Here is a 17770-nt window from a genome sequence, read left to right as displayed (position 1 = left end):
AAACCATCCAGTAAATAACGGTAAACTTAATGAAAAGATATCTATTGCACACATGCACTGCAGAAAAGCATTAAACGCACATTGTTTCAAACTGAGAATGCCGTACTTTGCAATACTTTACAGATTACAAGCGGCAAAAGTTTTGTTCGGATACGGTATTTTGGCGCAGACACACTTTAACTGAATACACTAATTGTAAGCCAATGGCATAATTTCCAGTAAATATTGAATTCCAACCAAATATTCTCGTCACCCATCAGTACAGCGCCTGCCAGAGACTATCAACCATCCACGCACCCAACGCAATGGCGAGCAGCAGCCACAGAACCAGCACAACCCGGCCACATGGGCCGCGTTTTTCCAGGGCCTCGAAAACGCGCGGCAAAATCAGCACCGTTAAACAAAACATGGTTGCCGAGGCGAGGGCAAAGCCGGTAATGGTCGCGAAGAACGGATGACGGTCGGCTACTTGCCTCATGTACTGGACGATGGAACGCAGCCAGGAGATCTTTGGCGAGGGTGGCGGACTGGTTTCACGGTCTGGATGAATCAGCTGGGGCGACGGAGTGGCCATGGTGGGAACTGTTGTGACGGTGAGTAGGCTTAGCGGCGTCGAAGAAGTATTCGTGCTGATCATTGTACTGTTGGACGGCGTTGGAGTGTCGGCGTGGATCGCATCCGCAAGTCACCGGAAGCTGGTGCTGACATATTAAAAAAATTGAAGTAATTAGAATTTGGTAAATGGTATTCTCATCGATAGCCAGACAATAAAAAATCAGATAAGAAATTTTCAGTTCGGACTGAAGCGATGAATGCAGACATTAACAATGTTCCTTATCTTTACGGGTGACGAATTTTCTCGAATTCGGTGAATTGTTCTAGCGATCGCTGTCTTGAGTAATATCCGAAAATATTCCGTTACCCGAAACAAAATTGGTTTAATATTTACGTCCTGGTGCTAAACCTAGATCAATGGTTTAGAAAACCGTATTGTTGAAGTGAAGGAAATGTGAAAATGTATATTATGCCACATTTACGAGAATAAGCTTTTGGTCAGCCTTTTAAAGATACCTATATTTTGTAGTTGGCTTATTGGTACAAGCAGTTTGATCAAAAGCGCAAGAATACAGATACATGTTTTTCCACAGAATTGTTTGAGCATCAAGGAAACGGAAAGTTTTATTGGAAAAATAGCATAATTACCCGATGCCCATAAGACAGTCCGCCAGTGCCTCTCTTTGATCAGCAACGGGCATGGATGAATCCAAGTGGCACAATAATGTTAGCTCTTCATTGGACGGTAATGGTGCCATTGCGGCAAATCCAGCAGACAGCAGAATTCCCACTGCCAACGAGAAGAGAACCTTCCCACGAGCGCCAAGTAGCTCCTGCATAATACACAGGTATTCCATTCTTCGAGGAAATTCCTGTTAAAAAATGCAGAGTTTTGATCAGGTAAAAAATGGATAGCTAGGACAGCATTGAGTCAGGAGGCGTTACCAATGGTAAAACATGAAATCATGCAGCAGCTCTAAGGAAAACCAACGAGGGTTCTAGAGTAGTCCCGAGTCCGATGCAACTTGTGAATGATATCATCACATGCAGATGTAGTGGATCTCGTCGCCTTTAATACAACCAAGCCCGCTACTGTTGTACGAGAATATTGTAATGCCTACGTAATGTAACGAGCACCCTCCAGCTCAGCACTTGTACCTCAACCGATCAATATGACGGCTAATAATCTCGGCAGCCGGCACCGTAATGCTTGCAACACGGTTCAATATTATCACAGCATCAATAATGTCTGTATCTACATCCAATATTATTGTCCATACTCCATATTGAGATACCGCTTTAAATGGTCTTAAGACCAGAAAATACGACCACAATAACAGTATTCATGTTACTTGTGAGAAAGTGAGACGGTTAGTTCAGTTGCGTTTAAGACCCGATTGCGCCGGCATACAAACATCAAATTCCAAACTGACTACTGTCGGAAGTACCTTCTTCCGCTTTCTTGGCCCATTCAGGAATCATGTTCCACCCATGGCGGGCAGCTCTTACCGCTACGGAATGGAATAACTTTTCCCGTGTTTCCGCGTAGCAAACGTGCAATTCAGAATGGGCATCCCGTTGTACGGTAAACTATACAGTGCGCAGTTAAGATGCTATGTATGTGCGCCACCGACAAATAAGCACCACTACCTGTATTTTACCGCTAATCACTGCAGCATTTACTTGTTTCAGAGTAGGTGCATTAAAATAAACTGACTGCGCAGTGCGCACATAACATCAGTAAGAAAACTATTCGATTTTGTTGTTGCAAGAAATGTTTTAATTTAGAAAAGCAAAACTATTAAATGCACTGTCTTCATGCCGCAGTGTCATTACCATTTAAATACTGGTTTAAGCATAATTATCCTAATAATACATCCTACCATACAAGTAAAATATACATTTGGGTGATCAAGGGATTAATTCACCAAAGAAAAACACGTGGCCAAAGTGACGTAGGCATTGGTATAGCGAGCATCACCGGAGACCCCGAACAAGATCATCAGCGAACAGCGACCAAGCCACCACGCATGAAAAAACGCCGCAGAATAGCGTGATACATCCATGAGTGTCGCGCCGGTGCAGTCCATCCAGAAAGGCCAGCAGCAGTTTAAAAACCCAACGCACAAAACTGTCGACAAAAACAGCGGTGGTGACGGCACAAACTGGATGACGGGTGGCCCATCATCCGACGCTGTACATAATCTGTCGTAGCACCGAGCTTTCAATGACGTCAGATTGGTTCTTAATCGGTGGTGCAGAAAGGACTGGGACGGGTCGTTTAGCGTCCGACGGCGTAGAAGTGTTCATGGTGCCGTCTGTGGTGCATGCCTCCTGTAGATCCAGATAGATTGCTTCAACCAGCAGTTGGATCTGCACCCTGAACGAATGTTAAAAGAACAGCAATGTGGGATTGGTAGTGCCACCTCCATTCTTACAAATGCACAGTTTTGTCTCATTTAAAGTGATGATTAGGTATTTCTCAGGTTTGTTTCTAATGTACCGAGTATGCACTCGTTGCACTCCAAAGCTTTCCACATGCACATATCCGCTTTCTCGCCCCGTGATTTTTGTAAGTTTCGCGCTTTTGATGCCTTTGTTCAGGGGAACTGCTCTTGTATGTATGTTGCCTGTACAGACATTTTGAAAAGAATTTTTTCCCGAGTGAACACGGCAAAGATTTTAATTTTGAATCCATACAACGGCACTGTCGTGGTGCAGGTTTGCGAGCTTACGATCAAATTCGGTTAATTTAATTTAATTTAGTTATTTAATTTAATTTAATTTTTAAATACTTCGCCCAGTGCTTGACAAGCGTCGTATAATTTGTCAACATGTTATTAAGACTCAGTGAAATGATGGTAAATTTAATGAAACATGGTCAGCTGTATACATGCACAGTTTAAAACCTTGAATCTCACTTTATGCCAAACTGAGAATGCCGTGAAAATTTGTTTGCAATGCTTTGATCACAAGCAAAATTTCTGTTCGTATAGAGCAGACAACATCAGACTATACAACTACCGCAAACAAACAGACTATTCCGAAGTCGTAAATTATTTATAGTAGTTATTTACTTCCTACTAAATATTCCAACTAAATATTCTTCCAACCAAATATATGCGCGTCCTGGCGTTCATCAGTATAGCGCCTGCCACAGGCTGTCGACGATCCACGCGCCGAACGCAATGGCGAACAGCAGCCCCAAAATCAACATGACCCGGCCGCGCAGCGTACGCTTCTCGAGGGCATCGAGAAAGCGGGGCGTGACCAGAAACATAAAACAGGACAAACTCGCCGCCATGGTTGCCAAGCCGGTAATGATGGCGAAAAACGGATGACGTTCGGCCACCTGACTCAGGTTCTGGACGATGTACCGTAGCCAGGAGATTTTCTGTGGGCGGGGAGCCGCTGCAGATGGCGGCGTTACATCGTTGTCACCTTGAATCACCCCGGGTGTCGGCGTTTCCGGTGTGGGAACTGTGGTGGTGGTGGGCGGGGACAGCGGCACCGATGAAGCGCTCGCGTTCGCCATGGTACTGTTGGATAGAATCAGTTTTCCGGCTAGGATCCCGTCAACCAAACGCCGGAAGTTGGTGCTGAGAAGGCAAAATTAAAATATTGAGGCATGCTTGAAGAGTAAAGGAATGTTAGCGACAAGCCATGAAAGAAGCCACACGATGTGTACAGCTCAGAGTTATGAAAACACGAAAACACTAGTGTTGATTGGTATTCTGATTCGTTTCCCTCCCGGAAAAAGTGAGATCGTAGCGTGTTGCGTTGATATGACTCCACATATCAACGGAGCACGTTAGTATGTCCGCTCTCGCATTGGCCCGTCGAGCATCTATCCGCTCTGTGAGTGGCCAGGTTTCACCCAACCGTATTTGCGCAAAACCACTAGGCGTGATCATAACAAAGACGCTAATTGGCTCAATACTATCCAATGGGGAAATTAATAGCCAAATGGCACGGCATTTTAAAAGCACCAAATGCCAAACATTTCTTGCAAAATTGTTTATTAATAAAAACAATTAAATTTTGTTGGAGTTTTTGTTGCGACCCAGTTTTCTTTTTTAACTTAATTGTCCAGTTCGTGTTGGTGGTTTATGTGCACTGTTTTTTTCATTTTTTAATCCGTAATGCAGATCGAAAAAGCCTGTGCGGAGCTCCGCTGACGGAATAGCACCTAAAACCAGCATCGACACTTGAACAATCCACAGTGTGGTTGACTCTAAAACAAAGAAGTCAAAATTACAGCGATAAATGCAGTAAACTTACCTTTGAGGCGCTGTTTGAAGAAATCAGCTACAAGGAGCTCCTTCATGTTGAGTTCTTGTAGTCCCAGTTACCTGTCCATGCAGACATTTAGAAGACGCTATCGCACAGTTCTTACTACAGTGTACGTAAAGCTTGAAATTTACCTTTCATAATAATGAAATCATCACGAATAAAAGGAGCTCCTACGTTGAATCCCAAGCGTTGAATCCCACAAGGTCCTTCACTTGTGCAGTGTTTGCAGAGAGATTACTGTAGTAAGTTTTATCGCTCCTACTCGGAACATCAGCTGTACTGGTGCAGACGTTGGAACTTCGACGTGTCTTTACGTGTTAGACTGCGTGTGAGCTCAGCGCTGCGCTACACGTCACTTAGTGTGTGTGAGTGCAGTGGCCCGAACTTGTACGAGCAGGCGCTGTACGAATTATTCCCCTAGTGCGACCCTAACGAGCTGTGCATAACGATGTTCTTGGGACTGACTAGCGGAACTTCTTCGTTTTAACGGAAGATTTTATTTCCGGGAGGGTTTACCAATAAAGCGCAATACTATAGTTTAGCTTTAAAGTAGAGCGTTATCATTATCCTGCTTAGCCAGCCTATAACTGTTAAACAATACATCGTCTTTCCAAGGCATAACAATAAATCTTTCAAGAACAAAACCTGCACTCTCACGTTGTATCTGAATACTGAATACCTGATGCAGCAGCTCTTTCTCTATTTCGGCAGTCGGTAACCTTTTTTAACATTTTTTTAAAAAAATTTTGTATAAGCGGTCCACATAGACTCAGAGTTTGAAACTTAGGCGACTGAACTACGATTAACCTAACGCAAGACTATGTAGCACGTTGCAGCCTTCGATTCCTTAGCAGAAGGAAGACGGCAAGCGCTTGTATGTAGATTGTTCGCAAACTAGCATCTCGAAGAAATCGATTCTGCCTGTGCGAATGTTTTACTGTAGCAAAACTATAACCTAGCTGATTGCTTCATGAACATGTACGTAATTCCAGTGTGAGGGAAATTATGAAAAAAATTGACATGCGGGAGACTATCAGGCTTTTTTTGGAACGCTGACGAAGGTACCAGGATTTTACGTAGCTCTTTAAATGAATTTTTATCAGAAAAGGAGCAAATGCCGTTCAGAAAAGCTGGCTGTGAACCACAAGATAAGGAAAAATTTCCAGTGGAGTATAATGAAATGACCTTGTGGTGGTGACGCAGTCCTCAAGTGCCTCCTTTTGCTCAGCGACCGGCATAGATGTATCCAAGCGACACACTAATGACAGCAGTGCTAGGTCTTGCTTAGATGGTATGGAGGCTGTTGTGGCGAATCCGATGACCAACAGGATTCCCAATGTCAACGGGAAAAGAACCTTTCCTCGAGCGAAAAACAGCGAATCCATAATATATTCCACTGAACGAAGAAATTCCTGTTAAGTAACGCAACGTATTGTATAATTACAAAATCAGCACCGCGGTAAATCAGAATGATATTGCTGAAACATTTTACCAACCGTACAGAAAGGAATCAGGCAGCAACCCCACGGATAGTCAGCGAGAGATCTAGAGTAGTTCTCACGCAGCTTATGAATGATATCATCACATGCAGCGAAGCTCTTCGCCTTCAATAAAACTCTGGTCGCTGCTGCTGTGTATTAAGCACCTTTATGATGTAGTACGCTCATCACTTTTTACTTTGTACCGCACATCAACCGATCAATACGACGGCTATTAATCTTGACAGCCGGTACCGTACACATATGCATGCCGCAGTAGCAGCATTACGCTAATCTTCCCGATGTTTTTTTTCTTGCCAGGATTTTTAGCAGCCGAAGTGCTGCCAGCTGTCACAATAATATTTCCCTAATTTGTCACGTCGTTTGACTTCACAGTTAACTGATTTAGGCAATCATGCAACTATGTATAGTATTTATGCGCTATGTAAAGAAATGTTGTGGTTATTTTATACATGATTTCATTTATGCAACGGCTTATTTATGCATTTTGTGCCTGGCCATCCTTTACGGTACAATGTATAGCGTGATCTCTGCACCTTGAATCAGGTAGATATTACATACAACACTCCCAATTACCGCGCATAAAAATTTTATTTTGTTTATTAACTTTTCTGCGGCGCGGCATATTTTATCCGGGTCACCGAAAAAGCGGGCAAAACTGTACTGCGGTTAAAAGTGGTTTGATGATTAGAAAGAAAGGCAGCGTCTTACGAGGGATGCCGAATCGTCGTAGATAGGATCAGTTTGACTGTAAACCCAGTTGAAACATCGTCCGCGCTTCTACAACACCACTGTGTTGCCCATCTCGTACAGTCTCACTACTTCCTTCGGTGCTTTGCATAGATTGCACTGATCAGTGTCAGCAACGGAGACACGGTCTGTTGCATTCATACAGGCAACCAGCTTGTGCATCACTCTGCTGAAGACAATCTTCGGCCATGCGGGCAGCCGGTCCCAGGCGTCGTTAAGCGGCCCCGTCCAGGAACCGATAGTGGCCCCTCTGCTATCGCTATCGAAAAACTTGAAAGGGATGCCAGATTCTAGACGGGTTCCGCAGAGCACCTTTTGCAAGCAGTCTACCTTATCGACAACGAGCATGAGTGGCGGTTCGCAGCAGGGATGGATGACCATACTCAGTTTACCGTCGTTACAGTATGGTCGATCTGTCAAAAAGGTGCCCACAGTGAAGTCCGGAAGCAGTAACATCATATAATTATTTTGGAATATCTGTACTGGTACTCACATATGTAGTAGCGTACTCTCACTAATATTATCGCAATGCACTCTTGCTAAAATTTAAAATACTCCCACTAATATCGAGTAATGTGCTCTAATTGATTTTATAAAATTAATAAACATTGCGATCACGGTACCTGTCGCGACGGAACGGGCGATAGAATCTGGATCGCGAATCAAACCGTAAAGAGAATCCCGGTTGCTATCATCTACGCTCTCAATCGTCTCCAGCAACGTCTTGCTCTCTTCGTCGTAAAAAGGTGTGCAAGCATTCCAAAAGCGGTTCAGCGACATTATTTCGTACTGGCACCTAGTTAGGCTGTACCACATCCTACAGCATAGGCACTGATTCTCCGGTGAACAGCGCGGACCGTCAAAAGGCAAATAGCAATTCGCGCCTTCGCGGCACTAAGTAAAAAAAAATAGAAACGAAAACCGTTTGATGCCTCTCTTACTAACAAGTTAGAACAACGTGAAATTTTTAAAGGTTGCCCTGACCAAAACGAAGTAGGGTATATATGAAAGTCCTAATCGCGGTACATAGAATGAATTTACCGTGTAATAAACGTGGTACTTGCGTTCGGTTGCACCGCCAGACTGAGAGAGAGCGGCGCCGATTTCAGGGGTCTTCCACAGACTGCATTTGTCGAAAGACATCTCGGCAAGTTGGCGGGTGACCTTCTTAAACATCTCGTCAGCTGTGGTGGAAGTGTCCACGCACTGTAGAAAAGAGGATAGAAATAAAATAAGATACGTATTTCATGAGTTACAGTACAGTGTCCTCGCATATACATTCCCAAGCTACGTACACCTTTCAGCCAGGTACAAAAATAAACTTTATCCCTTTGGTAACCACTTACTTCGAAGACATAGTTGAACTGCCCATCAGCTGCCCGGTTATGTAATACGATGCCATTTAAAGCGATAACGATGGCTAATGAAATAGTTGCAGATGTGGACATTGTAGCGGTAGTGGTAATTGTTAAATAACGCAAAAAAGGTTCTCTCTGCAATGGAATTATTGCATTAAGACGTGGTGAATGTTAACACAGCTCTACTTTCTATTTCGCTTAAATATGTACGAGACATTTACCAGTATGGTTGTCAGCCTGAATACCACGTCAGCAAAGCATCGCAGCCCGTCTAGCTGTTATTCGGCCAGACAAGAAAAAACAGGCTCAACGTGGAACTCGCAGTATCGTTTCAAGTGGGTACCCGTTTCGAGTGGACGGCTGCATATTTGCCCGAATTCGCTCAAGATTTTCCAGCTTTTGGGCCTGGTTTTGCGAAAGGGTTTAATGTGAAACGTGTGCACATTTCAAGTGCCATATTATTTACCACTTTGCAAGGTACCAGGCTCACAATAAGCGAGCCAGCGGCTGTCGAAACTGTACACCTACAATCTCCATCAGTGGGATCTCTGTGCTTTCCACCTCTTTTTCCTGCTTAACGAATCCATTCGAAAGTTTGTTTACTTGAACTATGGACTTAAAGTTCTAGTTTCTTTCCATGAAAACTGGTTGATAACAAGATGCCACTTGAAATATGCACACGTATCAAATGCCACGCTTTGCAAAACCAGGTCCGAAAGCTGGAACTTATGAGCCGAATACGGGCAAAGCTGCAGTCAGCCACTTCAAACAGGTACCAAAATTCCATTTCATAATAATGACTCTCTTTTACTGTTTCTTTGAATAATCAGTAGACTGACGGTCGGCGATGCTGGTGTTTGTTCCTCACTCGGTTTTTAGTCGGCAACCTGACAAACCAGCTTGAACCTCACACAGTATTTAAACTAAATACGAAGCCGCTTTCATGCCCACAACATCATCGTACGATAATTTTATTCCTGACAATCTTTGTTAATAAAGGCTGTAATCGGAGAATGTCAGGCTCTCCCACTGGTATTGTAGCCTCCGTTATCGCTTTACACTCCTTGCTGTTACATAACTCTGCAGCTGCTACTGGCCCTGATGAGCGCCTCCACTACGCCTTTGAAGTCAGTAGTAATCCATAGACCGCAACCTATGCAGCCTGCTTGCCTCTAATGACATCCGCTTTTGCTTTTGTACAGTGCGTCGGTTCCCCCACCCAACCGGACGCAATGCTTATGAAAGTCACCGGGAAAGTAATGTTCGATATGTGTACTTGGCCAACTATGACCGAAGTCGGCCGGGAACCCTCACAATCCGGCGAACTGGTTCGGTCCCAAATTCATTACACGGTGAGTCCAACTTATGTGTCTCTGGCTTGGATGAAAGGTATGCTACAGAATTTCCAACATGCTGCGGTTTTTGTCGGGATGACCTTTCAAAAGGAATCTGGTTAGTTAAACATAATTGCACGAACATAACGGGTGTGCTTCGACACTGGTACCCCGTGCGTTTACATGCTTGGGTCCTTGCGCCTTCCCTTACTACCAAACATTTTTTCTTTTTTTATTGCCTAATGTTGCCATATGATTTTTACTTTGATTTCGTTCGCAGAACAAGTAGTTTATGATAGCTTTAGGTATTTTTGAAAATTTACAATTTTCAATCTTTGTTTGCCACGTCAGTATCGCTGCGAAGCGCTAGTTTTCCAGTTTTGCTAAACGCACACATAAATATACAGAATAATGATCGCTTTGCCACGGAACCTTCATTCTGGCATTTTAAAATTTTTAAAATGAATTTAGAAATTTGATTAAACTTTGATTTAAAATCGAGCGTTCTCGTGTATGTACCCGCCTTTGGTACTATGTTTCACTTCACATTCTATAAAAAAATACAAATAAAAATTGACACATGTGTGTCTCGGTTTTCAAATAAAGAGCTAACACAGAAATAAAAGCTCTAAGCTCTAAGAGCTCGAAAACGAAGGAATCCCGTGGAAGGTACAGGTACACGAACTGGCCGTTTCCCTCAAATTACGAATGGGTATTGATGGAACCATAATGCGGATTAAATTCAGTAAAAGCCCGGCTTACTTACATGTATTCTTAATGTTATTCAGTGCGGCGGGCTCTCACCGACATGTTTCACTTCCACAATGTCGTCGGGACCGATGTGCGCACCGGACAACGATTGTTTTTGCTGCGGGAGCATGTACAAGCTGGGTATGTGCCATTACAATCTGTTCTCATTGGGACGTGTGTGGGATAATTGCAAGCCACTGTACGATGAAACGACCATGTTGGACCTGATGGAGAGCGTCGATGAGTCTGAACAGATTTACGGGATGATTACCGACCCCGCCTATAGCCGGCTTCCCGCTCCCCCCATGACAGGTACTTCTTTTTCTCGTTCAGAAAAAAGAGTTCAAGTTTTAAAAACTATATTTTTTGCAACAGGTATCCCTTGAAGTACTAGAAAAAATGCACGTTGGCGTCATTTAATAGACCGGAGCCGTAGCAGCTTTTTCCCTTTCGAGTGACAGAAAAGTTTTAACGTTCTACCAGTAGCACTTAACAATTTCTTAGCAATCATAGTTAACATTTAAGCAAAGCAAGATACCCGCCAGAAACATTTCCGTAACGACCTTCCGTAAAGGACAGAAATCAACGAAAGCATTTGTCTTGAATATAGAGGACCTTCGCAATGCTCCGGTCGATAATTTATTTCACTGGACGTTCGAAAAAGCGTGCGTTGCACAGCTAGGAAAGTAGATACCTCAAAAACTGTCCCACTAAGCGCTTTGCTTTTCTATAACAGTTTTGGCGACGTGGAACGTCTTCCAGCTGTTGCCCCCTAACCGGTGTTTTTATTTACTCAGTCGTGTATCAGCGGAACGACTGCTTTATTTGCACTTTTTTTCTTGCGCTTGAAAAGGTTGAAGCGGAACTCAACTGGCGCACAAGCCAGTTGTCCAAGTAAAAGACGGAAATTACTGTTATACCGCAGAACTTAAAAACGATTTTTCCAGTCAGGAAACGTACCTCTAGGCAAAGCGATTACGTCTAAGGGAGTTTTGCTGAAAATCGACGGCCAAAATTATAATTTTCCCCGTCTTTCTTGACAGGTCGACCGTACTGTAACGACGGGAAAGTCAGCATAATCGTCCATCCGTGCTGCATGCCGCCGCTCATGTTGGTTATCGATAAGGTGGACTGCCTGCAAAAGGTCGCCTGTGTAACGCGTAGAGAAGCCAGCGTGCCGTTTCGATTGACGTGGATCGACGAGCCGGGAGCAAAAATCGGTTCCTGGACGGGGCCGCATCGCGAGGCCTGGGACCGGCTGCGGGCTTGGCCCAAGTTTGTCCTGGGCAGAGTGATGAACAAGATGAATGACTGCATGAATGCCACAGACCGTGTCTCCGTTGGTATCGAGGAGCAGTGCGGCCGGTGTAAAGAGGAGAAAGAAATGGTGAAGCTGTACGAGATGGGCTACAGAGCAGTGTTGTGGTGAAAATTGGAGAAACGTCAATCAAGATTCGCCGTTTAAATGATTCTGGTTTCAAGATAGTTCACCCGCGCTGAGAGGGCGTTGCACAACGTTTGCCACGCTTTGTGAATGGCTAGACAGTTGCTTCGGAATATACTGAGCGACTTTTGATCGGTCCAGACGTTTTTCAAAATTTACTTCATTTTTAAAAACAGCCGCCTTTACACGATTAAAATGTACATGCTTTGTAAATACATACTACAGTATACCAAGAATAGTACAATCACTACAATGTACAGGGCAAAGATTTGTACAATGAATAGCACACGAATACTACAACTGGAAGTACAGCATGTACATGCCGCAGGGATAAAAATGCACGGTTTATTCAACTCTTCCAGTTATCCAGTCTGAGGATAAGAAAATGATTGTCGTCTTGTGCTTGTGATTAGTTTATCTAAATCGTTTCGGCAAATGATAATAATGAGAAGATGTCGACTGTACATTCACACAGGCAAGACATCCCAGGTAAATGCTCCAAGTGCGCAGCATAAGCTAATTGTTTTTTACAACTTCATTTCTCCCACGCAAGTAAAATGAAACCTTACATCTAAATTTGAGAAACTTTAAGCTCGTCTATAACAGTCCGTTTAGCATGCAGTATGCAGTATGGGTACCATTATGCGATACATCGGGATGGCGCCGATGAAACTCATGACAATTATCATGAGAAGAATATGCTTTGGCTGAGGATCATAGTAAACCATAAGAAGTGCAAACACTACCATCGTTGACCCGAAAATAAAAACAACTGCCGCTAGAGCATTTGGCAGTCCAAGAACAGGTTCGCTGTTGCACAGTTTCCGCAGGTCCATCCACACTCTGTCCCAGAACCCACGTTTTCCTTTCCAGATTTGGCTATACTTAGAGGCAGCAGCATCCGGTGTGGAGCGAGAAGATCCCTGTGTCTTGCTTTGCTCCACAATGTACACATCATTAACACACTTTTTCAGTTCATTGGAACTCTTCGCTTCTGCCTCAGACGTGTCCCTATTAACGTGTAGCATTAACTAAACCGCCAAAAATGACGGAGTAAGTTATGTTATAAGAAGATATTGCAATGGCAACACACATGGACCGACAATGAATCTATCGTTTTAAGACAGTTTGAGTATCGCTTAATATTATTCTACAAACAAATTTATTCTGTATGCGGTCTTGTAAAAACCGTCCATGTTCATGCATACCCCGTTCCTGCAGTATTGCACTTTGACATAAACAAAACGTTTAATACTTTGTCGTTCAGAGTTACATAAGCAGTACGCTGCATATACAACTTGAAAATACCTTAAAAATGGGAGATATTTATGCAAGGTGATTTTCTTGTCCTCTTCGCTCGAAACGTCATGAAAGTGGTCAAGCATACATTGCTGTTCTTCCTCGGTCGCTGTGTCGATCTTTTGGCTGCCATCCTGCAGTAAACCCACCGCAAATACTGCTGGCAAAATTGCCCAGTAGAAGTACAACAACGTCTTCATTCTGAAAAGCACTGGATGCGAACCTAAGGTTGGTATTACAGACAAGTGAGAAATCTAATGCAACTATGCTTCGGAAATATTATATAGTGGAAGTTCACAGGCGAAATTATAATACCCTAGAAAGATGCTATCGTAATGGGCCCACTTTCATGTCTTTCATGGAACTATTTGTAGATCGATATTGCAAGGGCATATATTCGAACACCTTATCCATAACCTGTATTTAGTCGTGTTGGCAATTCTCTTCCTGCATATCGAGTATGCTATGTAATTGTTGATTAAAGTACCTTCCCTGCGCATGTACTGCTTCCGTGGTAAGCGGTGTGGGTGACGGCACGTGTAGCAATCGATTTCCACCTGCCCTGAGTACAAGTACAAATTTTGCGGCCGGACATATCGGCCGTTCCAGATGATGAGCACGATAAAATACAGCGAATTGTACAAATTCCCGTGTTACGCCAGTCTTCATACTACGGCGCGCCACGCCCCACTGTTTCAACACGTAACATGCGTTCGCGTTGTTTTACGTCATCAACAGCAGCACCAATTCCGGAGGAGCAGCCAGGAAGGCGCGGGACGAGAAGCGCCGGAAATACGCTTATTTTTAAAGTTAACACTTGTTGTTCTCTTAATTTTTGACACGTTTAGTTCTGCTGGCGCAGCGTGGAAGGAACGCGAACTGAGGCACGGTTAAGGGATGCAACTGGAGAACGCCGTCTTCTTTGTTAGTGAGATTATTTAAAATTTTGTTTTAGTACTCAGTATGTACTCGTATGTAATACTTATCAAAAGTGCTGGCGATTTAAAAAAAATAAAATAAAAAAAGGTCGGTTATTTTATTTTGTGTTAGTTGACTGGTAAGATGTTCGACACCATCAAATAATTAGAGCTTGTTCTAGACAAGCCACGGTGTGGTTACCACTTGAGTGTGTAATAATTTATCATTTTGTTTAGTGAAAGTTAACGCGTTCAATTACTGCTCCGAAAATACTTCCGTCGGCAGGGAATTTCAAGAACAGTGAGAAGGCCTTATTCTACTATTTGAAGCAGCGACTTCTGATTCTGTATGTGAGTACATATTTACGAGTGCGACACTCACAAACGCAACAAGTTAACAATACGCTCAAATAAAACGGAAAATTTTTGAAAAGCGGAAAAGCCGTCAACGTCATGATAGTGCCATTCGGTTAGTTTTGGAGAGGTTTGCTGCTGCTATTCTTGTTGACATCACCACTTGAACGCATTTTACCGCCTTTGATTGTGCCTGGCTTATCTATGCAAATCAGGGTTATACTGCATTCTTTTCTAACTCAGTTTCATTGGGAATGCATAACTTAGTTTCACGGTGCGCATTAGTTAATGATTAGACGCAAACGTCTCGAAATTACGAACCGCACAGAACTGATCAGCGCTATTTTCGTAATTCTGAGTAACTATGCTGTACGGTGTTGCACAAGTTCGCCATTACAAGATTTTCCCATGCACGAAAATAAATCATTATGCGCCATGCATCAGCTCACATTCTCAGCACAGCACGGTTGCAAGTTCCAACTTTGGCGAGAAGTTTTAGGTGCTATAATGAACATGTGCATACCACCCAGAAAAATGACAGCATTTTGCCGCACTTTACCAAAGCATATTCAAAGCAGCATGATTAATTAACATTTCTTAAAAACTGAATAATTTTATCGAAAATAAAGGCTAAGGCAGTCAATTAAGCCGATGGTTTAAATCATCATATATGGCGTGAATATTTCTAGCGATAATAAATATTGCCACACAAAACTTAATTAATCCACGGTATTTCTATCCTTAAAAGCGTAGAAATTGCTGTGGTTGAAAAGGTTGTAGTTAAATCGGGGCAACTGGATGGTCAGTACAGTGACTGCAGCAGGCTGTCGAGGGCAAAAGCGCCAACCAGAATACCTACTATCAGGCCACCAACCATCAGGATGCGGTCACGTACACTGCGCTTGACCAGGATCTTGATGAAACACATCGACAAAGGCGCAATACACAGCATAAACAGGCCAAGGATGGTGAAGATAATGGCGAAGGTGAAAAAGGGATGATAGTTGGTCGCATTGACGAGGCCTTTAATGAGGCGCTGAAACAACGGTACGTGCCCTGCATCGGGCTGCGGTGTCGGTCGGCGAGTTCCGCGCGGTGGGGGGCAGACGGTGGTAGTGTTCGTGGGAGGCTGGAGTGTGGTGATTTTGCTACCGTTCCCGGTGGGCATCGAGATGGTGGACTGGGCTGCATCAGCGAGTGGGCGGAAGTTCATACTGCAAAGTCAAGGTAGTACAAAATTCCGCGAGTTATACTTTATACACAAATTATGAAAAAATAAATAAAGTATAAATTAAATATTTAAACTGACAATACGGAACAATTGAAGAAATACGGAGCCAAATATCTAATGCATATTACTGCAGTAAAATACTTTAAAATGACAGAATACATAATTATGTGAAACAATAATACATAACGTGTAAAAAATAAACGAAGGAGAATATTCCAATAACTCCTCCATATAACTCCCAAATAAAGGAATTCAACAAAGTATAACTGGTTTTTTATATAGATACCTACTAGTAATTTAACCTTATAAAAGTAATGGTTATAAGTGGCGTGACCTTCCTTTTATTTCCTTCGTATGGTTGGCTTATGGCTAATAAATGATTCCTAAAGCAATTAGCAACTTATGAAGGCTGTAGTGTATTCCGGTTTGTATGAGACAAAAGATCGACTGAGTGAGCTGTTTTCTGACACGATTTGCAAAAACTAATTATCATACCGCTCACCCGATGCCCATAACGCAGTCCGCCAACGCCTGAATCTGCTCGGAAGTGGGTGCGGAGCGATTCCATGGGGTGCATAACAGCGCCAGTTGTTCGTCAGTTGGTGTCGGGGCCGTTGCAGCGACTCCGATGACTAGTAGGATTCCCAACGTCAGCTGAAGGACCGTCTTCCCATGAACGCCCAGTAGCTCCTCCATAATGTATTCCACACGTGACACAACCGACCTATTTGGAAATCGGTAAGTAACGAAAAGCGTAAAATGATGAAACTAGTCAACGAGTAACGCAAAAGTATCTGTAATACGAACCGTAGCAACAAGAAATCGCGCAGCAACTTCGGGGATGATTATCGCATATGCTGCAATTCTTCCAGCGACGTAAGTGAATGTCAAAATATTCAAACACCCGAGATAGTCGGATTAAATATGCTTAACCGCTGCCGAAATATTATAAGCACGATGGCATCTGCGGCTAACATAAGTCACATAACACAAGTTATTAAGGAGGCGGAGAAGCGGCACGCCTACTTCCGGTGTTACGCCACGATCGAGTACACCTTTCAGTACTTGTTGCTCTCGCAGTCCTTAAATCACTAAATCAAACAGGTCTAAGTTTATAACGAACGAGCCATGCGAAAAACGAAACAAACGCGGTGTATGTACTTGTCTGGTTGGCCTCTTCTATGAGCCATACTCCAACCTCCGATGTAGTTTAGTTGGTAAATTTATGCGTACGCTTTAGTATTCGGCGTTTTTACTAGTCGGCATTCGAAGTGTGCCGATGAAAGTTCGGTTATTTTTGGCTGGTTTGTGCGCGTGTTTTGGCTGCACTCGATAAAAGATCGTACTTTTCCCGATCCGCCTTCAATGCAGCCATGAGTTTTAATTTACGGCACTCGAAAAATTTTTGGAATGCCACATCGCCTTCCAGTCTTTCCACCACACGATTTTCTTCGAACTGGCCCGCACAAGAAACGATTTTTACAACCACATGTTAAAACAAGTACAAGTACTAAGAATGTGCATTCCACTGCACGCCGGAAAATGCTTACACCGTTGGCCAAATTTCCGTGTTCCTCTATCCTACCCGGTAACAGACAACGTCAGTTCATCCGATTTAAGTATCTTGAATTCTAACAAGTGATGCAGTTCTACATAAGTGTTCGTTTTGAACGCTGAAGTTGTCACAAATGAACCTGCTCTGTGTAACATATGGCTGTAAAAATGTTACGTTTAGTGCTTATCAGACGATGTATCGAGCGGCTTATTAGCACTGGAAGTTACTAGGAAGCAAATGACGCAAAACCATACAAATATCAAATTTCATTTTGCCGGAACAACTGCAGCTGCCCATTCAGGAATTACGCTCTAGCGGCAGCGGCCAACGCTAACTGTTAGCGCTACGTCACCAATTTACTTAAATGAATTTTAAACGGTGTATGATAAATACCAGTACGAGGAGGGACCAAGCATCTTCGGTAGCGCATT

The 17770-nt window shown here is 43.3% G+C and overlaps 4 protein-coding genes and 2 long non-coding RNA genes across 6 annotated transcripts; 1 reads left to right on the top strand and 5 right to left on the bottom strand.

The window, feature by feature from the left end:
- Positions 1-1616, bottom strand: LOC129580881 (uncharacterized). Its single transcript, XR_008689389.1, has 3 exons — positions 1501-1616; positions 1204-1427; positions 1-701 (listed from the first exon to the last, which is right to left on the bottom strand). It is a non-coding gene; the product is annotated as an uncharacterized LOC129580881 (long non-coding RNA).
- A 1840-nt stretch (positions 1617-3456) lies between these two features.
- Positions 3457-6466, bottom strand: LOC129600744 (uncharacterized). The gene is made up of 3 exons (XM_055499347.1): positions 6345-6466; positions 6034-6260; positions 3457-4154 (listed from the first exon to the last, which is right to left on the bottom strand). Exons 2-3 carry the CDS (start codon positions 6231-6233, stop codon positions 3695-3697), a joined length of 660 nt encoding a protein of 219 aa, XP_055355322.1. The 5' UTR covers positions 6234-6260; positions 6345-6466; the 3' UTR covers positions 3457-3694.
- Positions 4162-5559, bottom strand: LOC129600817 (uncharacterized). Its single transcript, XR_008692145.1, has 3 exons — positions 4980-5559; positions 4837-4907; positions 4162-4744 (listed from the first exon to the last, which is right to left on the bottom strand). It is a non-coding gene; the product is annotated as an uncharacterized LOC129600817 (long non-coding RNA).
- A 378-nt stretch (positions 6467-6844) lies between the features above and the next one.
- On the bottom strand, positions 6845-8718 carry LOC129581123 (uncharacterized). Its single transcript, XM_055472022.1, has 5 exons — positions 8677-8718; positions 8444-8590; positions 8139-8303; positions 7721-7991; positions 6845-7510 (listed from the first exon to the last, which is right to left on the bottom strand). Exons 2-5 carry the CDS (start codon positions 8543-8545, stop codon positions 7128-7130), a joined length of 921 nt encoding a protein of 306 aa, XP_055327997.1. The 5' UTR covers positions 8546-8590; positions 8677-8718; the 3' UTR covers positions 6845-7127.
- A 379-nt stretch (positions 8719-9097) lies between these two features.
- Positions 9098-12110, top strand: LOC129581256 (uncharacterized). The gene is made up of 5 exons (XM_055472229.1): positions 9098-9227; positions 9455-9582; positions 9658-9807; positions 10578-10851; positions 11583-12110. Exons 2-5 carry the CDS (start codon positions 9469-9471, stop codon positions 11966-11968), a joined length of 924 nt encoding a protein of 307 aa, XP_055328204.1. The 5' UTR covers positions 9098-9227; positions 9455-9468; the 3' UTR covers positions 11969-12110.
- A 2802-nt stretch (positions 12111-14912) lies between these two features.
- LOC129580892 (uncharacterized) lies at positions 14913-16713 on the bottom strand. Its single transcript, XM_055471649.1, has 3 exons — positions 16592-16713; positions 16287-16508; positions 14913-15767 (listed from the first exon to the last, which is right to left on the bottom strand). The coding sequence occupies exons 2-3, from the start codon at positions 16478-16480 to the stop codon at positions 15356-15358; spliced, it is 606 nt and encodes a 201-aa protein (XP_055327624.1). The 5' UTR covers positions 16481-16508; positions 16592-16713; the 3' UTR covers positions 14913-15355.
- Positions 16714-17770: the final 1057 nt, after the last annotated feature.

The sequence above is a fragment of the Paramacrobiotus metropolitanus genome, unplaced genomic scaffold (assembly GCF_019649055.1).
Source record: "Paramacrobiotus metropolitanus isolate TYO unplaced genomic scaffold, Prichtersi_v1.0 Parri_scaffold0000001, whole genome shotgun sequence".
Lineage (NCBI taxonomy): Eukaryota > Metazoa > Tardigrada > Eutardigrada > Parachela > Macrobiotidae > Paramacrobiotus > Paramacrobiotus metropolitanus.
This window is presented reverse-complemented; position numbering and strand designations above follow the sequence as displayed.